Consider the following 25928-nt stretch of genomic DNA (forward strand, 5'->3'; position numbering starts at 1 on the left):
ATACTTGCTACATATAGTTTCTTTAGTTTACGTTTTCATTTTCCATCTGACAAGATGGATGAATACTGTAGCCCAAAGTCAGCTGCACTATGTGAGTACTTGTAAACTTCACCGGGTTATGAACTCTCCTCTTTACGATGATTGAGTGAAGCGGGATCTTTTTCGTGCGTGGATTGTGATGAGAAAGTTTTGATACACGGATTCAGTTCACTGTTGCAAAATTGCTTTCTTTGTTATGTGTAGAGCTTGGTTAACGTATTTTTCCAGATTACTCAAATTCATAAAATATACCGATGGCTCGTCTTTTAGTGTTATTATGATAATGTTATAATCATAATTATGACTAAATGATAGCGAAGCGGACTGAATGCCATTCCCCATACCAAACTGCCTAGGGACTGATAATATATTCTTTCAAAAATGAATATTAAAAAAAAAAAAAATCTTTTTGCCGTAATACTTCTCTTATCATTCCTCCAACTTGCGAAAATGACGTGAAGCGTCAGTTAAAGGGATGGTACAGTCTTGGTAGAGATGAAAATTGAGTTTATAACTTTTTTGCGAGATACCAAGGAATGAAATAGTACAGAGCATACCATTTTCAGAGGAATTCAAAGTTTGTTAGATGAAAATCGGGACTGGAATGACTGAAACATCCAAAAACAAAGTAAAACAAAGCGATCGTAATAAAAGATGGGTCCCACACTATATTACAATTGCTCTGTTTTGGGATATCTCAGCCATTTCAAAACCAATTGTCATCAAATAAACATTGAATTACTCGTGCTCTTTCATATTTCATAAGAGGTTACTCATTATCTCACCAAAAAAAAAAAAAAAGTTAGAAACCTGAAATTAGATCTTAACCAACACTATACCATCCCTTTAAATACCGCTCCAAGAGGTACTACAGTATGTGACAAGATGAATTCCTGTGCTATTCTTGTAGTGCTTTTTTTTCGTATTGTCATTTTATACCTCCCCCACGAACTGTCGCCGGAGGCATTATGTTTTCGGGTTGTCCGTCCTTCCGTCCTTCCGTCCATCCGTCTGTACGTCCTTCCGTCCGTCCGTCCGTCCGTCCGTCTTTCCGTCCGTAATCAATTTTGTGGACAGCATAACTCAAAAAAAAAAACTGTTTGAGGTGTCCTAATGAAACTTGACAGGTACAGTACCTGTATATGTGTGAGGGAGTGAAGTTGTGCCTGTCAACTTATGGGCACACATACTCAAGGTCAAAGGTCAAAAGGTCACGGTCAAATGCACAAAATTTCACTATTTCCCCCATATTTATGCAATGCCTGAAGGTATTTTCTTGAAACTTAGTGCATACATGTATTAACCAATTCAGATTCTTTAGTGAGAGTTTTGGGTCATGAGGTGAAAGTTCAAAGGTCAAAGGTCAAGTGAAAATGTTAAAAGTTCTTTTTTTTTTCTCCATATCTTGGAAAGCGTTCCAAGTGTCTTCATGGATGGGTGATAGAAGGCTTCACGGTGCACCACGTATTCTTTCTAGGGTAAGTGTGTGGCCCTGAAAAGGGCCTACCCAATCCCGACGTTTCGGCAAGCATGTTCTCGCCGTTCTCCGAATACGTGGTGCACCGTGCAGCCTTCTACCACCCAACGTTCTAACACCACGGAAGCCTTCAAAGATTTTATCTTCATGGAACATAGTACATATGCATGCACTGACTGGCAGTGAGTTTCTAGGGAACTTTGGGGACACGAGGTCAAGATCAGGAGTCAAAGGTCCAGGTCAACTCATTAGATTTCACTTTTTCCATCATATTTATACAATGCCTGCAAGATTTTTCTTGAAACTTGGTGTATACATGTATTACCCAATAGAAATTCTCTGTGAAGTTTTGGGCCACGAAGGTCAAAGGTCAAAAGGTCAAAGATCAAGTGGTTGTGCTTGATTTCACTTCATCCTCCATATCTCGGAAATGGCTGAAGGTATCATCATGAAACTGATATTTATGCATGTTCTGCCTGACAGTGATTCTCTTGGGAATTTTAAGGTCATAGCTAGGTCAAAGGTCAAGGGTCAAAGGCCAGGTCAAAATTCTAATAATTTACTATTTGATACAGAAATTACACTTTTTCTCTATACCTTGAAATTGTCCAATGCATAGATTTATAGAGGGTTAAAAGTCAACTAAAAGTCCTCAAATCCCCAAATATATGCTCTCTTAGAAAATGTAGCCATTCATCCATTTAAATCTAGTTCAAGGAAAGTGAGCACTCAACACATTATAACATGCCATTTTGATATTTTGCCAATGAGATCAAATTGTTATCACACATTGTTAAGACGTATTAAGACTTACATTAGGAGAATTATACATTATGGCGGAGCCATACCAGTCGCTATAACGACATTTCTAGTGTGTTTTTTTTTCCTGTGAATAATTTTGATACTATTAAACTGCTTACAGCACTATTTATCATTATGATTTTATCTATTCGTTAAACTAGGCAATTAGAAGTATTGTCAAATACAAATACATTGCCTCCTGTAAAACACTTCTACTGCATTTACGAGTACTGTATAAAGTTTCGATATATTCAATGGCTGTCATTGGTCTAGAACATTGTATTTGGGTTTTTCTTTCTCTCTCACGACAATCCTCATGACTGATTGACAGTCCAACTTCATTTGTTTCAGTATTGAAAAGATATATAGATCTAACATTCAAGAGGCTCATAGGAGGTAGTGGTGTCTTGAAGGGCTGCTTCCCGCCTCATTAATACGCTTTCTTATGGATTATGTACATAGATCTTTGTATTGCTACCCTTGATATTCTGATCGGGTGTATTTTCACAAATTTTACACCTGTCCAGCTGACAAGCACGTGGATAGCAGAAACATTTTCCCTGTTGTTTTACTTCCTCACATCACACTCTTAGTGATATTCATAAACGTAGAATTTGAATATATAGATACTTTCCTAGCAACCTCACCGTCCGCACACTCCAGCGACCCCAACACTGCGGCGCCCTGGGTTACTAGCGACCCAGAAACTCACTGTATAATTCATCAGTATGAAATGATTGGTTGCTTATGGTTTATTTCTCGAGCTCACCACTTCATATCGTCCTATGAGTATAGATGGGAAATTTAAGGCTGCTCTCCACCCCCAGTAAAATGCCCTTAGTCATCCAGTTCCATGTCCATTGTTATTTTTAAACCGTTCATGTAAAATACCGCGTCATGTCCCGTTTAATTGTAATACTTCGTACGTACATTTAAAGTCAAATTTAAGAACAGAATTGTTCATTTTATTTGGACATAATTTGAAAGTGATGTAATCCAGCGTTTCCCATTATTTTACGTAACAGTGACAATGTATTCAATGAAAATGAGGTGGTACTGTCATCACCTCACAATTCTCTGTTCGATTTCTACAGCGCGCATCAAAAAAAAATAAAGTTCCAAATTTGGAGGACTGTTGTTTCATTGTTGTCAGCTATGAATAGTGCAATGTTGGTTGTGAGGAAAGAAAACCTCTTCATCTTTACATTGATACTTAATTATGTTAACAAATGTCATGCATGACTGAGCACATGAACTTTTAAGACAACACTGACAAATTCCAAGTTTGACTGTTGTCAAGGAGGAACAATGAATGTCTCACTGAGTGGATGAGATCTGTCAATGAAAGTGGCCAAATGAATAGGGCAGCCCTTACGAGTGTAGGTTTTGTGTGTGTTTGTGTGTGTGTGAGTGTGTGTGTGTGTGTGTGGGTGTGTGTGTGTGTTTTAACAGGTTTAGGATTTGTGTTAAGGTTTCCTGATATATATGGTCCATAACCTTTGATTTGATGGCAACTTGTCCTATACCTCAGTCACTCCCACAAATATCAACCCATGTCTTGAGAATGAAGAGAGAAAATGGATAATGGGTTAGCCTTTGTGGGAGTGACCAAGTTACCGTCAATGTGGCCATGTCGAAGATTATGGACCAGAAAAGGTTAGAAGAAACACAAACCACGCAGTCTTGCAGGCTGGATGATAATTTGATCACTCTCACAGATCTCACCCATTCAGTGACATTTATTGTTCCTTCACGATGACACTCAAACTTGGAAAACTGAATTTGTCATTGATCATGTTGATTGTTGTCTTTAAAGTTCATGTGCTGAGAGTCATGCATGACAAATTTACCAACATTATATGTACCAATGGGAAGAAGAAGAGTTCTTCTTTCCACACAATCAGCATTGCGCTCTCCATTGCTTGAAATTATGAAATAGTAGCCTTCTAAATTTGGATTACCTTTTTCTATAAAGACTGTACATAGACAAGATTCGACAAACGCGTTGCTTGACGTGCAAAACGAAATCGTGTGTGCATTTCGTGCATTGCTCTACCGCACGTTCCGCGTACCACATAACAGCCTGCCTGGCTGTCCTGATAAAATTGCATGCATTGATGAGACGTCATGGGATGTAATACTTAACTCGCTTGCCCATGCTGCTTTTGCCCCTCAGCAGGGCTTGATGACGTCATTGGAATCTCGTCTATAGATTATTAAAAACAGGAGGGGACGAAGTGATGCGATGCATTCATCTGCTCCTTGTATTAAAAGTGTATTTATGTATTTATTTTAGTTGTTTGTGACCGTGCATCACAAAACGAAAAAAAAAAAAGTCGCACACACTGATTTTGTGTGAGGACTGAAAATAGGTGAAATGGGTCAACCTAGCCGATCTTGACTTCTTCATTTTTTCTGAAAGAGCAAGTCTTCTACATTGTGCTAAAATTTGGGATCGTAAAATGGGCAGGAAAGTGTATTTTTTGGCAGTTAATCTCGAACAGTTTTTTGGTAGAATAGTGTGATTAGGTGTGTCGTTAGAGCCCCCTTTTCATTTCTTAAAAACATTGTACACAATCTTCACTTTCAAATCTAATGACTTTTGAAAGGATGATGCTATGGCTTTGAAAGTTGGCATTAATTATGGACAGAATGTGTTAAGAAGGCATGCTCAATTTTAATTTAATTTGATAATTCCTTCATTGCTGTTAACCTGGTGGTTTACATCCTGTTTTTTTTTCTTTTTTTTTTCTTTTTTGTCCCAGCCGGCACGGCTTGGTAAAATATTAGTGCTTGAATGGACACCGTACTTTAGAGCCTCTTTTCTCAGTTCACACTTTTCCCGAGTGTGTGCTTTCTTTCCAATATTAAGATAGGTTAGGAGAGTCCATTTGATTTGAGTTAACATCATTTTAAAGCTTAAAGTCTGCTCTTTTAGAATATGCTCTCAACTAAAATTTCATGTCTGGCCACTTTGTGTTCGTTTTGTGATGCAGGATCATATCTATTACTGTGATACCCATTGATGCAATCAAAATGTCTAAAACAAAATTGATCACTATGCTGTTATCTAATATTTATGAGGCTACTGTATAGCAAGAGTTCCAGTCTACGCAAGTACTCAAGTAATACCTGTTATCGTCAATGGTCGAAGACGTTTCAATTGTATTGTTCTCACGACAGTCTCTACGACGGATAGATCAGGGGCGGATCCAGGAATTCCGTAAAGAGGAGGGGTCTTTAGAAAATTAAAGGGGGCACACGCGCCCATCACTTGTTTTTATTTCTTTTGTTTTAACAAAAATAAAGAGGGTCGCTCGCCCGGAGCGCCCTCTCTGGATCCGCCAATGTAGATAGTGCTTCTTAATCGGTTGGGTTAATCTTTGAAAATGAAATCTGCATTTAATCGTTAAGGGGACCTAAGGAGATGGGGGTGTTGTGGAGAGCTGATGTTTCATGTTAGTGCCAAGTGACTATTTCTATCAGCACTCATGGAATATGTAAACAAGGCAAAAAGTCACTAAATACTTGGCAAACTGACAAAGCATTATGAAGTGAAGAGCAATTAATCTTTGCTCCTTTGAGATGCAGTCATCGGTGACTGAAAGTAATTATATTAATTTCGCCTGATGGAAATTATCTTTCTTTGAAATTCTCTAAAATAAGAGATCGCGTCAAACTGCTCTCGAAAGCGAAGCTTTAGAAGCGAAGCAGAGTCTTCCTCTGTCGTTATGCCAACACCAAGACAGGCGCGGTGGAGCACCCCAATTATCTCGCAGAAATCCATCGGCAGCCGAGCCTCATTTGCATAAAGTAAACAACATGTAGTATGTACTCGCGTAGTTGAGAAAAAGTAAACAACTTCTGAAGCTAATAACAATTTAAGGAAACCTATTTTCAGATTAAAATAGAGTTAGTTTGAATTTGAAAACATGTCCGAATATGCACATATATATAACATATTAAAGGATTTGACAATGATAAAATGTGAAATTTTTGCGAAAACCTGGCGAGCAAAATTACCAAAAATATGCCTCGAAAATCATCCTAAAATTCACGACGTGGGATTACGGAACCAAAGCGCCATTCCAACAAAGTACACCGAAATTTATTTATCTGCTTGCATTTTAAATTTCATACCGTAATATTCCCGGCCATGGTTGTGTCGGAAAAAAACTGAAGTTGATGTCAAAAATGACACGAACGCAAAGCGTACAGGTCGGTCCCATGTATATATAATCGCGTCACTGTAGCCAGGGCGGTGAGTCTCACCTCCCTGCTGTAGCGTTGCATGTCACAGCACACACAACGCATTGCTGCATGCAGCGTGCGCGGCAGCAGCTCAGCAGTCACCGCCGTGCGGCGACACTCCGCAAATTGACTGCGTCACATGCAAACCAACAATGAGCACGAAATCCTGAATCTCACGTACCACGCATGCCCAATATTACGGGAAAAGAAATGACGTCATTTTCAATTGTTTCGCTGACTACAATTTTCTATTCCAAACCCTGTAGAAACAAGTTGATTTCTCAAAAAGTACAGGTGGAACCAAACGAAAACTTTCACCATATATGGATTGAGGCCTGATGAACTTATGTTGACAATTTCGCACACATTGGAGCCCGGCCATAGTCCAGTCGTAAAAAAAAAACAGAGAGCATGTTTTGCGAGAGGTGATTTTCAAAACGCTTTAATATCTCAAGTTCTAGTGCAGCAAATTTCATAATTTTTTCATCAAAAGGAAGGTTTTTAAAAACTTAGATAGTGTGGGAAGTTTGAGTTTACTAGCGGCACGCATAGCGGCACAAGGAGAAGGTAAAGATTTGACTTTTTCACGCACACAGTTTCGGGCAGCCGTGGATGCCCGTTGGAAATTCAAATAGAACGGGGCGATAATGAGATGCAAATTGGGGTGCTCCACCGCGCCTGAAGAGACCCTTGGTCGTGGAGGTCGCCTAATACATCTCTCTATCTTTTGTCCCAGACGGGATTCGAATCCACAGCGCCCTCACTGGCATACCTTGGTTCCCCGACTGTCTTGGCTCTCTCAATATTGCAGACTCTGAGACAACCCTCATCATGACTATTTTTTAAAGGAGTCGGAGTGTCGGAGCTACACCATCACATAGCCGACAGTCTGCACATGGCAGGACCTCATCTGAGGAGAAGAGATTGGTCTCACGTCAATGTCAAAGTAGGTGAAGGACTCCAAGCCATACATGAGAGGGGATGTTATTAATGTATGATTAAAAGAGGATTAAGTATTGGTTATCACACAAGAATAAATTAGTTGAGATAATTTTATTGGTTTTACAGACATTAAGTAACATGAACTTTCTCTTTAAAGTACCAGTAGACGATAAGCTCATGGAATAATGTCAGCATACTACTCGAGAATGTGTGCTGGAATACAAGCCGTCCTCAACGTAGAGAGTGTCGTCTTTGCTTTTTAAAGTTTGCCGATGGTATTGGGAGAGAGAGGGCGCATTTTTTATTACTCTGACGACAAGATGGAGATCTGCGTAACTTTAATCTATGTGTAAACTTTACAAAGAGTTCAGTGGATCTGTGTCATGGAATGATTGGAACCGAATCATGTGAAAGTATACAAATTAAGGAAACCATCATCTTCAGACCGACTCGCATAAAACTCCAAATAATCAGACTCAGACTGCAAAAGTTTCCAATAGGGTTCAGAGAAAAAAAAAATGCTGAGAAGAATAAGCAAATGCCGATACAAAATTTTAATGTCTAACACTTTAAATACAGTCATATGAAAACCGGAAAAGGGAGCACAATTATTTCTTTAAAAAAAAAGAAATCACAATCGTTTCTGAATTTACTTGAAAACGAATGTTAGCTTTTCTTGGCGCCGTGACTGTCTTGTGCGTATGTTCTAACATCCTTCGTGTATCCAATGTAAAATTTGTAATGTATCATGTTGTTCATACACAAACAGTAGACACACACACACAAAAAAATGAGAATTGAAAAGGTAATTGGAAAACAATGTCGAAAGAAAAAGAAAAAATGCATGAACCATGCATAGTAAACACGCAACTAAATCAGGAATCTATATCAACATCCTGTAAAAAAGTGATTGAGCCAAAGTTTTTCAAAACTTTAGTTGTTGTTGTTTTTGGGGGGTGAGGGGGGTTTAAGGACATTTTCGATGAATACGCCCCGATTAATGATTCACGGGTGAAATGCTTTCATTTCCGTCTAAAAGATGTAAATAAATGTATGTGGTTATAGTGGAGGGGGTGACTGCTGTATTTAGAAACTCACTTTTTTAATGACAGATTTGACTTCAAAAAAGAAAGAAAACAACAACACACAGATACCGATACAACTTCACTCTCTGTCGTAACAGTTGAGGGTATTGATGCTTCAATACAAAATTATTACCATAATACACATGTACATGTAAATATACATGTATTTACAAATATATATAATATTCGTGTATTTGAAGACATTATGCTTTCCAATAGCTCATGATATTCTGCGAAAAAGAACTTACTACACCCACACACTCACACACACACACACACACAAACACACACACACACACACACAAACTCAAACATACATTTTTGAAGGCATCGAAGTTGTTTTGTCAGTTTTTTTTTTTTTTTTTGTTAGTTTTGTTTTCAATCTGAGAAGACGACGAGATAACCCATATTCATCAGATGCGCTAGCTGGTCTCCAAAATGGGGCCAAGTTAGATGTGAGTCGGGACCATTTCACCTGTTTATGCACCGAGCTCTGTATTTTCTATCAGGGCTAGAGGGGATAGTGTGATTTCACACTATTGCTAAGTGAGATTCGGGAATGGAACCCGGGTCCTTTGGATCTGGAGGAATACGCGCAACCGACTAAATCTCCGTTTAAATTGCTTATATTTTGCTGTGTTTTTAAGCACCTTCTATCTCACATGTTTTAAATGAATACTAATTGATAGATCAGTTGTGCGTTGAAAGTCTCATACCATACATTTTCAAGGTCAGACAGGAAGACTTTTAGATGTTTACTCTAAAGGTTATTTAAAAAATGAAAACAAAAAGAATTAAACTTTCGCTAAATAAATAAATAAATATATATATATATATATATATATATATATATATGTGTGTGTGTGTGTGTGTGTGTGTGTGTGTGCGTGTGTGTGTGTGTGTGGTGCTCATCAGGGTAGCCTCATGATATGCGTAAATCAATTGTATGTTTTTGCCAGATATGAATTTCAGAGGAGTTTCTTAGAAGTGAAGCTTTAATGTAATATCAATAATTTCCCCCATTCCCCCATCCCCGTGACAAAAAAAAAAAAAAAAAATGGCTGAAAGGCAAAGATTTGTTAAAGACATTGACGTCAAAATTTGCTTTCCGTGCAGATATTTATCATCTTCTAATGATATCCGACTGGCAACGTAACACACGCACACACACACACACACACACACACATACACAACACAAAACACACACAATAAGCCAGTTCGGAGTTCCACTTTGCGCATGAGCAGAAACAAGGTCATTCGGACCAACAGGCATGTTGGTTTTTAAATTTACTGAGATAAGCATCTGTCATGTAATTATTATTCATGTAATCCTTATAAATGCCGCTTGCCAGCACATCCACCTGACAGCAAAAGTGGTATTTGGCAATATCAATAGAAAGAGATTGTCAATACATCCAATGCAAAATAATGAAATGGATGCTTTCTCAAGTGTGAATTGACAGATCATTCTGTTCATCTGGTCTACGCAAGGTTATTCTTTGTTTGAACGGGATTGATGAATCCCATAAATTGTTACGTAAAGCTTATGCATTATGTCGCTCTGAAAACGAGTGAAGTGCCCCTAACCAACTGAGAAAAAAGAAAGGTCATTCGTAGCAATGTGCCCATGAGCTAACTCCGAACTGGATTATAGCTCTGTAGCTTTCTGCATTAAATTCATGTGCTGAAACCTTGTATCAATTGAGTAATCATAAAATGCATCAATATCACATAATGTCGAAACAAAATTCTTTAGATATTCCTCTTTACACAATGCATACGTACATTGAGTTGCAAAGTGTGAAACACAGTCAAACAAACAAAAATACTGTGGAGATAATAGTATATAAGGATATTTAATAACAATCAATGTTCTTTTACCATTTTCTACATGACTGTACATTAGGCATCAGGAAATTGTTATTTTTGTACTTTTCTAATGTAATGTCGTCATCAAAATAATAGAGAAGCTCTTTATCTCTTCATTGGCTATGCACATTTTACATTAGTACATGACATTTTTGAAGATATTCTCACAATGTGATTCAATCTTAAATACCTCAAGCTCATAAAAATAGATAATATTGGTTTTTGCGTTTTATCTTTATACAAGTGACTGTGAATCACAAAACCACTTTAAAGTCTGACGACGCTATCATATTATCTGACAGATCAATTTCTGTACATTTCAAAACTTTGGGATCATCAAGCAATGGGAGAGCTGCTTTATGTATTTTGTGAAACTTTTTTGTATGACTCAGGCTCTCTCTGTTTTATAGATTGGAAGCATGAATTATACTTTGAACGCTCTTCGCTTTCAGGTCAATTAACTTTGAGAAAAACTAATGACGCCATTGTATTGAAAGTTAGTACTAAACAATCAAAATTAGTGCGTGAACTTTCAGTTTCAGTTCCCTTCATGTTGGTTTCTATTGAGATTTGTATCCTGAGCTTTGTTCCATTCATTCCATAGAACAATCAAGCGCGTGAAAAGACCCTTATGACTTCAAGATCTCCTTTCTTAGTCCACACTTTCCAAAAGTGCGTACTTTTATTTTCTATTATACTCAATAAGTAGGTTGGAATAAAAGGCTTTATTTTCTGTCTTATCATTTCTTTTTTATTTTCTCCCTATCTCCCCGTACGTACATTTATTTCCCCAGGTTTGGACTCTTGAGTCTTTTTCTCAGGTTTGGAGTCTTGAGTCTTCGCCTTGATCATCGAATTTGCTCACTTGGAGCCGATAGTCGGGAGCTGCATTATTTTTTTTTCTTCATCTACACCTACAGTGTTGTCAAGTGCCACGACACTTGACAACATGGCGAGATACTTCAACTTGTCAAGTCGATTTAATGTTCTTATCAAGATATGAATCTCACTACGTCGACTTATCAACTTTAATTAGTAAATCGACTTAATGAAATAAATTGTCTCGACAAGTTGACATCCCAAAAGAGTGTGTCGACATGGCGACATCTCGCCCGTATAGGAGAAAGAACAGCCAAAGGATTGCATGGGAACTCCCGAAAAGTGTCCATTGTAATCTCAATGCCTTGCTCTCTACAGCGTTTTTGTTTTTATTTTAATCGGGTGCATGTTTATGTTTTATTCTGCCCTTTGGACCTCTTCTTCTGTGAGTGTAATTCCCTGATGAATTTTGGTATTTTTCGCCTTTTTTACATTACATGTTAAGTATGAGTTTTGAGAATCAAAGATCACAGATTAAACAAAACCCCTAAATTCATAGAAAAAAAAATACATGAAAACAAGCCCACACTCTTACAAGCGTACATAGTCGCATTGTGTCATTGGTTGTCCCCATTAACTCTTTTCGAAAGCATCCCACTATCCCAATTAAGAGTTTCAGAAAATACGCACCAGAAAATAGAATTGATTATTGTCATGTTGACAGGGATGCATGGCGCCTCCGAAGATTATGCATACAGGAGTACGATTGAAAGATTATTCATGATTTGTATTATTTATTTCAATAAGCCTTGTGTTTGATTCTATGATGACTCGGTCAGGGTTGCTGTTTTCCTCCCAAATTCGTCAATACGAGAATATTGCAATTTTTTTTATTTTTTTTTTGTTTTTTTTTTACAGAGCTGTTTTGATTTGAGATACCAATTGCAATTATCATATTTGGCGCCTGAATTATTTTGATTCGTTCTTTTCTCTAACTATCGCAATTTTTGGCAGGCTACATACTATGCCTATGTATACATGTGATCTATATTTAATACGTGAGCCCATGAGTTAAAGTGGAATATTCCCATCATTATAACCATCAATATCTCAAATACATCTTCATTTTCATTTTTGGTTCCTATTCCATTCACCATGGATGACAAAAGAAATCATTGTAGACTTGCTACAACCAGCAGCGCATGTTATGATATTTCTTAAGTTTGATGGTACACGTTTCACTCAATATAGGCTGACTGCACGTGTGAGTCTATTCCTTCCTGAAAGAAAGCAGTTGTAAAATGCAGTATTTCAGATGTATGGGCTAAGGTTGATTTTGTGTTTGATATTGTACCTTATGTATTCATGGCAATACTGTCTCGCTAGATATTCCAACCAACGGAACTAGCAGGGATTGGGTTGTTTAATAGGAACATTAGATGTATTATTCCATCAGTGTATGAAATTCACAAACGCTGCCTAAGATCCGGACGAGTCCCACAAAGATGCTTGCAGTAAAATTATTGTACAATCATTTAGAGCTGCGTCTGTATAAGACATATATGACACACATTAAGATAATCGTTATACATTTCTGTGACATTCATGTACACTTTATCAAGCAATACTGTTAGAAATTGTGTTAACAACGCACGATTCACGAGTTTTGTCAACCTCTGCATACAACCCTTCGCACATTATTGGTTTAGGTGCCAAAGCTGTTCCTATTTTTTCATGTACCCGTGGATACACTGTAGTTTCTCGCTTATCGGGCTCTTGGCGTTCACCGACGTTATTAAATTCTCTCACAGCAGGAAGAAGACAATCGACTGACTCTTTTCCAGGATTCAGTAAAATGTATTCACTCGAGTCAAAAACGTCAGGGTGACATGGCCTGTTACTGCTGTCAATGTCCTCAGGTATTAACTGATATAGCTGATAACTACAAACGTCTCCAGAAGGCTCAGTTGCTGGGGAACCCATATTCGAAGAAGGGATATTTTCTCTCCTAGAGTGAAGATCAGGCTGCAAAGTCAGACAGACAGATGAGTGCGCTAGGTGGTGAACTTGCGCTTTGTCGTCGTGGAAGGCATGATTGGTGTGATCGTAGTCATTGTTTCTCGACTTGGAAAAGTCGCCAGATTTGCAAGACTTTTCACATTCGTTGTCCATCTCCCCTTTCCCGTTAGACACCGTGGCAATTCTGGAATCCTGCCCTTGACAATAATATGTTTGAGCGCAAGCACTGTCGAATCTATTGCCGAATGTCAGTGAATTGTAACACGCGTCATCAAATAAGCGCACTTCACCAGGTGATCTAGGGGCAATTTCTTTAACCCCATTGTTTCTATGAAGGTCTACAACTTCGTAGGCACAGTCCTCACAGCCGCTTTTCGTTTGATCTATTGACGTTTCCTGCATGCTGTTATAATTACGGTCTTGAATGTACGGGATATTCACTGAGGGCAATGAGGTGCTGACAGTGGTACTGATGTTATTCTGTGAGGAAGATGCACGAGGGGAGATTCGATCTACTCTTGAGGGATGGGCAGCCCCCTTGGCTACCTTCGCAGCATTCTGGTAGATGATGTATGAGTCCTCCTCATGAGCAGTGGCGTCTGTGAATGTGTGGTTAGGATGATTTTGGAATGGCTGATCCTCTGCTCCAGCGTCAGTTCCCGTAGTGTTCAATTCAACATGATCGGCCGAGCTCGGCCTTCGGTTGGAAGTGTTCACAGGAGACATTTGCAATAGCTGGTTTGCAGCTCGTAAGGGCATACGTCTGTTAATCAAATAATAAGAAAAAAACAATAAAAAAAGAATTGTAATTATGTATAGTAATGGCTATGATTTCAATTCTCAAGATTTCATAGAAGATGAAAACCATCGAATTGATCTTTCTAATTGATTTCGTGGATACGATCTACATGTAGTCGTAAGATATAGTACACTCGAAGGCATGTAACATTATCAATGTATATGACATAACATTGAAACACATATTAAGAAATTATATTATTGATTATAAAGTATTTATACATTTCAAGTGTATAACTTTATCAAGACCTACGATGAAGATATCCCAATTAAACACCCCCCCCCCACACACACACACACACACAACGCACATAAACACAAGATACTGGATTATGCAATATCTCACCTTTCCTTGTGATTCTTGTGCCAAGCCAGAGCAAGGACAACAAGCAATATGACAATGACAAATAGAAGGGTTCCCAGGATGTAGAGTTCGGCAGTTATATCTATTCCAAGATCATGATTAAAGCAAGGAAATGAGAGCGCGTACAATCACTCAGTCAATGTTACTTTGAGAAACTTTCTTTTCATATCTGATAATATTGTATACGAATATAAAAAAAAAAAGAAAGAAGAATCGATGATCCCGTATTTTTCGTATATTCATACAATCACATTTATAGAACCAATGTTGCACAAGTTGTCGTATTGGAACTCGAGTAAATATAAGAATGCCGTTTATCCCAGTGCTATAGGAATTCTTCTATCTTTATTGTTGAACACGCGGATGTGATTAGATACGGGTACGTGATTGACCTCTGCTTACAAGTATGTAATGATGGGGAAAAATCTGGTCGTAATAAAGACTTTGAATTCATATCGCCATCCGCGAAATGTGTTGTTCTTAACAATTCGATTTAAAAAGAGAAATAGAAGGGGAAAGGGGAAATAGCCTAGCTTCGTTTATTTCATAGTTAGACACGAAGCTTACCGGAAGAAGTCGTAATCCCTGTCTCTCTTAATGCATGTAATGTTGTCGTCCGTTTGCCTATTCATAAGAAGACAGCAGGTATAAAGTTAATTGGACGATACACATACAACAGACATGTCAATTAGATTGGCTTAGCCAGTTTTAACCTCTTCTTTTTCAAGACTTCCACGTGTACATACCCGTTGAAACATAGAAAAACAACTTCGGATATAATAATATTTTCTATAGTTGTTATGTTGCCGGAATATATACGTGGTGATAAGACAGATACTTGATTTTGTGTTTCAGGCTGATGACGTGAGTAGATCACATACTGAATAAATGACTTTTTCCAATCATTTACAGACTAGTTGATAGAGGCAAGAATTCAAAACGTTTCTATTTTTCCCCCATAAGAAACCTCCACATGTACACATACGACATGAAAACTTTACTTCATACTGTCATAGCATACTGTCTAATATGTGCACCTTGCACTACTCACTTGACATGCTTGTACTGTCGTCTATGATTTGTGGTGGTGTTGTGTAGATTAAGGTGTCGTTCCTCTCAATACCTGTTTTAAAAACGATCACAAACGTGAACCAATGGAATAGGTGCAAAAACAAAAGGATGCACGTGTCAATATAGTATCAAAATATGTAAAATTAATGCATATTGTAGGACCGTCTCTTCTTACTCGAAATCAAATAATGATTTTCTCGGGTTGCTTACCAGAAGGATATGATCAAAGCTGCATCGTATATTCAACATTATTGTGGAATTTCGTTGTTGAAGGTCATATATCTCTTTTGTAAACGTCACAAAAGTTTGCACGGTCAAAGAATGATGTCTCCGAGCACTGTACATGAAAGCTTCCTGCAATACACCACAGGATAAAAAAAAAGAAGTGTGTATTCTCTTTGGACCGAGAAGAGTTGAAATTGTTTCGGCTTTCGGAGTCTGAATCAATTCACTCGATAAATCTCTAGCATTGTTTCACCCTCCATCGTGAAAAACACAGGTTTCAAATTTTATCATTCTGCGGATAGTTGTGAAATACCTATTCCTATAATATAACGGTTACAGCTCGTTATTCCGAAGGTTCGTTATTCCGAAGGTTATTCCGAAGGCTCTTCAGTCCGAAGATTCGTTATTCCGAAGGTTCGTTTTTCCGAATTTCATTTTCGGATTAACAAATCTTCGGAATAACGAACCTTCGGAATAACGCCACAAATGTTCGGATTAACGTACCCTTTTTCATTTTCGGATTAACGAACCTCTAGGTATAGGGAAATTGTGTGTTTCGGATTAACGAACCTTCGAAATATCGAACCTTCGGAATAACGAACAGCACCCAATATAACAGCTTATGACAGGAAACTACTTTTACTTGTTGCAAAAATGGACATACGAAATTAATCGGAAGGAAATGTAACAAAGAAGACATCATTCAGAAGGACATTAAGAAACAGTTAACTTTTTCATTCTTCTTTGATAAGGAATCATCGCATTATAAATGAATCATCACTTGCTACGTAGCATACCAGCACTTTCATTTGAAATGACCAAATCATGATCATGATTTACCAGCCCATCTAACTATCTCCTTAAAATTTTGGCAGTAGGAGTTATTTAAATCAATATGTTGTTTAATGTTAATCAAACTAAAATCGTAATGAATTAAAAACCGAGTGAAGAATTGATTTAGTCAGTCAGTCGCAAATTGTTGAGTAAAGTGACACCATGTCTTCAAACAAACGAAAGTCATCATTGTTGCGCTGTATTTTTTTTTATCACATTATGCCTTCTCAAATTTTTTGAGTGAAATTATTTTCATCTTTTCTTTTCTTCTCCTTTTTGGAAGAGGGTGGGATTAGGGATATCTGTTGTCACATGGCATGATCAAATCAAGAGACCAGCTCAGTTTGATTATGATCTTCTCATATATCAAGATGAAAAACTTTCAAATTTATCCTTCCACTTTTAAATTTATAAACGGTTTGCGTCTAATTATATCATTTCTTACTGCAAGATGAATCAATTTGTACGACAGACCATTTGTTGCATTTTCAACTGCCCTGCAAGAAGGGACTGACGCGTTCCAATCCGGGAAGTAAGTCGACCATCCAGGTAGTCCCACACACTGCAGTGTCGCGCTGCCATATAACATGAACCCTTCGTCACAAGTAAGAGTTATCTCGGATCCAAAGCTCGAGATATTAGAGTCCCAATAACCATCAGACACAGGGCCGGGGTGCTCACAAACCCCGACAGAAACTTTAGATGAACGAGAAAAGTCGCGATCTTAAGTAAACTATGCTGAAAATAACGAAACAATGTACTATAATACTTAGCACAAGCGAGAAAGTAAGCACTTTTTCCTGTTCATATTTCTCATAGAAGAATAACATAAAAATTAATGTACTATAAACCATATAATTGATGTCAATTTAATTGACTATCCACCTAATAGGTTGATACTGAGGGATACTGAGGAATACATGAGTGAACATATTCGTTTTTGTCCTCCAAGGCACAAAAATAACAATTGCAGAAATTTACATTTTGTCATTAATTTGCAAATACCCTTCAAGATAGTAATGATTACAAAAGCCCAATTCAACACAATACGAGACCTGAATGAAATGCCAAATATAAGTTGTTTTTTTTTCTCTTGTATCTCTTTATTTCCCGAACTTAAAATAAAGTGGGAAACTAAAAAAGGCAAGTAGAAAATTTCTGTCAACTCTAACTTCAAATGACAGAAAGGAGTAGGCCTAAGCCGCAAAAATGACAAAATGGAAAGAATTGGCTTATTTCATACTGTTAATTTCGGAGTTTAAGAATTCATGAGAGAAATAAGAAACTAAATATTCTTTCCAACTTCCCTAATTTGAAATAGCATTTCAAATTTCTAGCACTTTTGTCAATAGTGTATGTTCTCTGATGTCATTTTGTAAAGTTTCCTTTTTATTGACCTACCAAGTTGATAGTCAATCAAATTACCTTTTATATAGCATACAAAACACTATAATATATTAAGCAAAATATTTTATGAGAAATATTTACTTGAAAAAAAAGTGTTTTAATCTCTCTGTTTTGCCGTGTGTACTGATATGAATATATATATATATATATATATATATATATATATACGAGTACTGAATAGATGTAAATCGACAAAATAAGCTTATCACCAAAATAAAGATTAACATTTTGAACCCAAATATTCTGACATCATCATCCAAATAAAAATTTGACACATGACCCGCGTAATCACAAAACCCAAGCAACAACATATGACTTACATTTTTATACAGTGACAATAACGTCCGTTAAAATAATGATGGATAGAGTTCTTATAAGAGGCAATGATAAAACAAAAAGGTTATAAAAGAAAGTCTGAAAATCAGTACTATTACTGCTCAAAATGTTATCCCCAAGTTTCTTATACTGCCATGAATAAAATGTTTTTGATACTCACGGTTATAGAAACAATGGACTTGCTTGCTGGATCCTGCAGGTGTCCAAGAATGAGTAGAGCTCAAGCTAGAAAAGAAGTTGTTATTATATTCTTCTGGTCCATAACATCTACAATTTTTTCCATCACTCACAGCCTTGTCATAGCTTCTGGTTTTCACTCTACAGGTGGATACACACTCTTCATTAGAATGGACTTTAAACCCGGAAACGTATAAAGTCTGAAAAGCGTCACGATCGCCCTGGTAGCACCCAAGGAATCCAGGTTCTGCATGGATATAAAAAAGATCCTTAAAATCATAAAGCGATTTCTTAAAGCTGAATAGTAATTGATCAATACTTGTAATACTTTCCTTGTGACATCAGTCTCAATCAATCCCTTTAAAGGTTCCCGATTGTCGAAATAGTATAAAATCCCTATCGCAAAACTGTAAACGATACGTGTTTTCATGTAGACCAATGATTATTTTCTTCTGCAATGTACATATCATATGGTATATAATACGTCTATATTGAAGACCTGGCCTGAATTATCAAGTTTTAATGACGAAGGAGCCTCAGAACATTGACAAAACATAGATGTAAGACGGACATTATCTTTGCACTACATGGAAGGCAATTAGATATGGGTGAGAGTCATAGCAAGGGAATCATTATACACGATCTTGAGTGGAGCAGCTAGCCGAAAATGGGTGCAGTTATCAAGGACAGAGAGCTCTTCTCCCCTATTTGGATAATAAAAACACATAAAACAGTGTACACACTCACAAAGTCTGGTGGCAGCATCGGGCCATCGAAGCATATCATTTCTGTAAAAAATGATGGCCCAACTACCGGGCCACCAGAAAAGATGTCCAGCCTTGTACAAATAAGAAGTAAATCGTTTGCACCTTCCATGTTCCATCTCACCTCTGCATGTGAGCCTCACAGTCGTGTTTGAGAGACACTTCGTTCCTTGTGATAGACAATCCTTTACTCCTGCGCTTTGACAACCTGTGCATCGATATAGCGGAAATCATTCACGAACTGTTTATTACAAACTTATCAAGCATTATCTTCGGTACGAATAAACGTTTGTCATGCTTCTGAAACTTCCAGAGGATCTGGAGTTTATGGGAAAAACAAAATTCTAGGCAATGATATATATCGCATTGATCTATCTCAAGAATTCTTAACTTGAGTATTCCCAACCTTTGCTAAATGTGTGAATGTACGTATTCATTTGTCTCATAGTTATATTTCGATTTCATGAAATACAGAGGGAGCATATAATTAAAAAAAAAAAAATATGTGCATTACATCTACCTGCAGAATATGAAAGCCAATGAGTCTTGTTTGATGTTCCTGTTCTTGATATCATTTGAGGCGAATAATCTTTTACTGCCGGGAAGCCGAGCTCTCTGCAGACTAATTCAGCAGCTAAAATGTTGAAGCCGTCATAGCACACCAATCTATCTGACTCCAGGCCCACTAAGCCATCCAGGGGAGAGGCTCCTTCATCCAGCTTTGCCGATGGTATTTCTTGAAATTTGAATGAATATAGATCTCTAAAATTGAATTTTTGATTTGTTGAGCTTTTACTGAAACATTTGATGTAACAATGATATAAACAGTACATCATTCTAATTACAAAATAATGCGTATAGTCCGTAGGTCAAGTAACGCGTAGGCCTCATTCGAGAACTAATAAACAATAAAAATTGTAACACCTTACAATTACAGAGACAAATTACTAGTTTTACTCTGTATGTTTCCTCATGCTTATCACATATTTCAAACTATTGTCGAGAAGCATTAAAGCCATCATCGGAAAAATTCGTTTTCACTGTGTGTTACAGAAAACATTTTCCACTGTTGATCTTTAATGGTTCAAAAACTATATATCAGATAACATTGTCATCAGTCTGAGTAATAGCTGAATAGCGTACAATTTAGTTGGAGGTGGCTTTAATACAAAAACATGAATCAGTTTCATTAAATCAATGATTAATTTTAGGGTTAAGTTCCGGATTTTGGTCAAATTTGAACCCTCTGTACAAAATTGAACTTTACACAGGCCTAGAGAACAAATGATGTGTATGTGAGTGTGTGCTTACAATGACTCAGAACGACGATAGACATGAATACAGAATACCAATCTTTTCAGAGCTCTGCTGACTATAGACTTCTGGTCTCTTGTTCCAAGGCACATGGATACTTTATCAACTAGAAAAGCACTCTGAGAGTGCAGACCTCCGCCAAGCATGCAGCTTATTTCCACCACTGATCTTGTTCTTCCATAGAGATATCATACGTACGCACAGCGTCGGTGCTTAAAGTCGCCCGATTTCCCAATATAGAAGCCTTACGTCATAAACCCACTGCTAGTCTGAATTCATGGTAGAAGGTAAAATGCATGCACACGAAAAAATAAGCACATGTTTTCATGTGATGTTTACATACGCTACATTTCAGGATGAATAAAGACTAGCTGTGATAGTGGAATTTCTAATGAATGTCTATAGAGCATTCAAACCCTGACCATTGTTCAGGACACTCCCATACACACCAGTATTGACCCATGTACGAAGTTAAAGTTTTGTACAGAGGGTTGGAAATAGAGCAAAATCTGAACCCTGACTTAAAAATAAGTCTTGAATTTAATGAAACCGGTTTATGCTTTCATTGTTTAATTACCTCCAACGAAATTGTTCACTATTTAGTTGTTGCTCATAATATTATGTCAGTGTTATTTGATAGTTTTATGAACTATTAAGGATCAAAAGTGGATTTTTTTTTTTTGTAAAACCTATCACGTGTGAGTCTTCAAATGCAAGTAGCGCCAATTCAACTGCCTGTCAGCACCTCACAATTTCATATTGATAGTGTACAAAAAAAATGACGAAAATTCAGTATTTCTTAATTGAAGTATAAAACATGATGATATTCCTGAATAAATAATGAGAATAAAGACTGTGATCCTTTCACTGGATACCGATATCCCCACAAAAAAAGGGTCCCAATAAAAGGTGGGTCCCACCTCCTCTTCTTAGTACTACTTTGGTTTTGGGTATCTCAGTCATTTCAAAACCGATTGTCATTAAACCTTAACTGTACTGGGCTATTTGGCTCCATGAAAATACTGGGGGGGGGGGGGGCCTGGGAGACCCCCCCCCCTTGATCTCAGAAACGCAATGTCCGATGAACTTGAAAATTTGCATGCTGATAGATCTTCGCGTGCTGAATCTGATGGTGTAATTTATTTTAATTTATTATGCAAAGTTTGTTCATAATTAGCTAATTAATTATTCATAATGCATATTTTATGCATTTGGGGGATATTTTCATAATTTCAGCCTAAACAAGTACAAAATTACATGAAAACTGTGTAATAATGAAGAATAATGTTTCCCAAATGTGAAATAAATCAGTTCTTATATATTTTTTTAAGTACAACAGATTTGCATAAACTATTAATATGCAAATTTACTACTTATGAATTTTTGCATACTTTTGAAATGTATGACGTACTAAAATGAAACTGGAAGTAACATAATCCTTTTACAGGACCCATGGGCACTACTATACTTTTCAACTGTATTCTAATGTCCCTGATATTGTAAACTTGAAGAATAATTTATTCAAATTTATGTAAATTTATGATTTTATAAATAAAAATCAGCTTATATGTGATTTTGCGTGCAAAATATAAGAAAAATCAATGAATATATACAAAAAGTATAGAAATGTGAGAAAAATCAAACAAGTTATTTGCCATACTCATAAAACATTTTTGAAATTAACTTTACAGAATCATGTTTTTTTTTGTCTCAAAAAGTGAAAATATCACTGTTATTCTTTTGTTTTTCCAATGTTTTTATTTCATTTGTTTTTACTGTTTACATTTGTCATGTATTTTATTGTTTTCTAAGAGTGCCCAGTAAATCATGTGGAAGGATAAGAGTTATTTGAATCATCTATGTGGATAAAAACTCAATTTCCCCCTCAGAGAGAGAAAAAAACAACGAGAAAAAAACAACTTTTTGTTATGTTTTATATTGTATTTATTTCTTATGTTTTCTATCGTTTTCTATTCCTTATGTATATCATTGTTTCTAAACTTTGCCCAATTTATTTCAGAATAATATAGAAGCATGAACCAAGTGGAAAACCAATTCCTGAGCAAAATTTTTAAAGTAATGCAAGCCATGGTCTATTGACAGTATGTAACTGTACACAAATGTATGCAGCGATTAGCCGTTTTAATGACATGCGCATACTAATTGGCCCATAACACCCCCTAGGTAGGTCCGATATGGACAAATGTGGTATCAAAATGTGCGCAAGACTTCAGGGGGAAAAGTCATGAAGCGAGAATCCGAAATTCCCAGCGGTCGCGATGCAATCGGCAAAAGTATGGAGGGGGGCCTCCCAGCCCCCCCCCCCCCGTGCAGTTAGGGTTAAATAGACTTGTAATTCCTCTCAAAAAGGTATGCACTTTAATATTTGATGGAAATGATTTCTAAATATTTCGCAAAACGTTAAAACCTAAATCCCCATCTCAACTAAAAATGTAGCATTCCTTTGGCCCTCCATTTGCTACGACTCAGTATATTGTCTTTAGTCAACACACGTACAATGTATCGGGTTACCTTTTTCTCTCAGAAGAAAATTAAGATTAAAAAGTCCTACAACACGTTGTTCAGGAATATGATGTTAAAAATACATGGAAACTGTAATACTTATTGTTTAGATTGGCATGAAGCAGTTATACTCACCCTCGTAACACTGTACGTTTATTATGAAATTCGCCAGATTTATATATCGGATGCTCCCATATACGCGCACTTTCGTCTGATGTGCCAGTGACAAAACGGACGACGTCACATTATGCCCCCTAGTAACAGTCCGAAATGTTCTGTTAGATATTACATCCTCTATATAAAATGTCATCCATGCAGTATTGATAGACTGAATTTCAACGAGAAGTCGCCTTCCCAAAGGTGCCTGTATAATCCAGTTACTGTTGGCGATGCATTCTCTATCACACCATATGTCGAGGTCTAGCGGCTCGCCCGAGCAGTTGAGAGTAAAATCTGCAGGTGCAAGGAACGAGCGCAAAGGGATAATTTTTAAGTAAATATCAAATTTTGTATCGTGTACAATGGAAATAAAATGCTAATATAATTGAGCATTCAAAACACCATTTTTGTTTTGTCATTCACGATTATCTTGTAAGAAATCATTCTTGTAATATCGTATACTCCATTCACAATTATCATAATACTGACACTACTTTTTAGGAAATTCATTTTCTGTACCATTTATTCCAGGGCTAACTATAGAGGTATATACAATACATTTAACAAAGGAAGCAATGTTTCTCGCTTGATCAGAGCGTTAAAGTATACGATGAAGCAGTACCTTATTACAACAAATATCGAGACAATAATATATTAGAAAACTGGAAATGATAAGATGTTAAATGATTTCTTTCTTTTTTACCATACACACACAGGCATGTCTCAGTAAATTAAACAAAAACAATGAAAAGCATTACAAAAATACGGCAATATTACAAGAAACTATACACACCAGGAAAATACATACACGTTATGGTGCTTTCCGAGGTTGACGAAGTGAGCAACGACTCGTAGAGCAAGAAACAGGCAACCAACAGGATCGCGCGAGGCATTCTTGGTCTTTGTTTAATAAAGAACAGATAAATTGTGTATCAGTCCCTCTTTATTGGCATTAGATTAAAGATGAAAACCACTTTTAATTATGAATATCCCGGCCCAAATTAAGAAACCATGGTTTTACATCCAGGTGTTTGATAAATGTGAAAGTATAAGCCCAGTCTTAAATACGGCAAGAGTGTTAATAGTTCAAAATGATGTCCTTCCGAGCGGTGTGGGAAAGTTTGATAATAAATCAATGCTGATAATGTCATTCATGGTGTCATTGCATGGAGGAAGGCGCCCGAGCTTGCACGAGCATAATATACTTGGTAACTTACTACAGCCGTATAGCTGTGTGAAACAAGTCGGTCGCTTTTGTTCATTAGGCCCTATGTAATGGATGGCTGCCGGGGTTGTAAGTTTGCAGTTCAACACTCCTTTTGGTTCTGCTTAATAATTGTAAAAAGAAGAAATTCAAATACCAATTTCACTGTTTTGTTTCACGTTGAATTTCTCTGAAACCACCGTTCGCATTAATACCACTCAAATTATTTGTCAACTCGTGAACATGGACTGACTGACTGATGCTTCAATTAAAGGACAAGTTCACCTTCATGTACTTGGGGATTGAGTGAATGCAGCATATCAATAAAAGACATCAGTAAAAGTGCGATAAAAATCGGACAATCCCTTCAAGCTTATAAATTGTTAGAGTTTCTGTGCAGATACTGACGGACGATACCACAGATTATAATGTCACGTGCATAACACGATATATGGAAAATATAAAGAGAATTCTACATTTCATTTTTTTTTAAGTACACATTCCTTATTTCTGCGGATGTACGGTATACCTCCTGCCTTCTGAAAGAGACAAGGCAGCTGCATGCTCTGTTATCATTCATGCAAGGAACGTCCAAATGTGAAGAATTTTCGTTATATTTCTTTTATATCCTTGCATACATATGACATCACTATATAGTCGTCTCATCAGGCGATCGTGGCACTGAAACTTCAAAAATTCCAAAATTTTGAGCGGATTGTCTAATTTTCCTTAAACTTCCCCCAATGTGCTTTACTGATATTACCGCATTTTCTCAATCAACTTGTCCTTTAACGCGCCGGGGACTGTGAGGGAAGATACATGAAGTCATCTTCTTTTCTTTAGTTTTCTTTTATTATTATTATTATTTCTCGTGATGACCTTTTCTACGTCAGCCTTCATATCCTTTAATATACCGATTAGAGGTCTAAAATAAAATCTATTATTATGCTTCTGTTTATTCGTGCGATTAAACTATCTTCAGGAGCATTGTCAAGCACAATATTGCTAAACTATACATGTACGTATATAGTGCTTTCGATCTATTCACTTTTAATCTTCTGTGTGATCATCATTGCTCAAGGACATTTTAATTGTTCATTGATATGAATAATGTCTTTGAAGCACGACAATCCTCACGACTGCCATTTCGTTGGTTTCACTTTTGACAAATAAATCTAAATTACCGTTATCGACTTAATCCTGAATAGGTTAACGAGGTGAGGTGATGTGGAAGGCTATGATAATTGCTGCCACTTTTGAACATCTATTAACAATGACCTTTCATTAAATTCCTATCACTTTTTGAGGGGGTATCGATGTTCAAAGTCTGCGCTAAATAGACAAGCGTGATTTTGATGGCTGCTCACTGAGCACTGTTGGGTGCCGAGTGATACAGTCCATGCATGAGTTATACATTCCACAAATCACAAAGTCCACTATAGTCATGC

At 37.0% G+C, this 25928-nt stretch overlaps 1 protein-coding gene across 1 annotated transcript; it reads right to left on the reverse strand.

Moving 5' to 3' along the window:
- Positions 1–12902: 12902 nt before the first annotated feature.
- Positions 12903–24169, reverse strand: LOC140239691 (uncharacterized). Its single transcript, XM_072319515.1, has 9 exons — positions 24085–24169; positions 23499–23570; positions 19801–20016; positions 19405–19488; positions 18500–18763; positions 17071–17292; positions 15518–15589; positions 14449–14548; positions 12903–14067 (listed from the first exon to the last, which is right to left on the reverse strand). Exons 1-9 carry the CDS (start codon positions 24167–24169, stop codon positions 12903–12905), a joined length of 2280 nt encoding a protein of 759 aa, XP_072175616.1.
- Positions 24170–25928: the final 1759 nt, after the last annotated feature.

Source organism: Diadema setosum, chromosome 16, assembly GCF_964275005.1.
Source record: "Diadema setosum chromosome 16, eeDiaSeto1, whole genome shotgun sequence".
Taxonomy (NCBI): Eukaryota; Metazoa; Echinodermata; class Echinoidea; order Diadematoida; family Diadematidae; genus Diadema; species Diadema setosum.

Coding starts and splice junctions, on each gene's coding strand:
- LOC140239691 (XM_072319515.1), bottom strand. CDS start 24,169: ATGCCTCGCGCGATCCTGTTGGTTGCCTGTTTCTTGCTCTACGAGTCG. Junction 19,489..19,800: donor TTGGCTTTCATATTCTGCAG/GTAGATGTAATG, acceptor ATCGATGCACAG/GTTGTCAAAGCGCAGGAGTA. Junction 14,068..14,448: donor CACAAGAATCACAAGGAAAG/GTGAGATATTGC, acceptor TTTGATTAACAG/ACGTATGCCCTTACGAGCTG.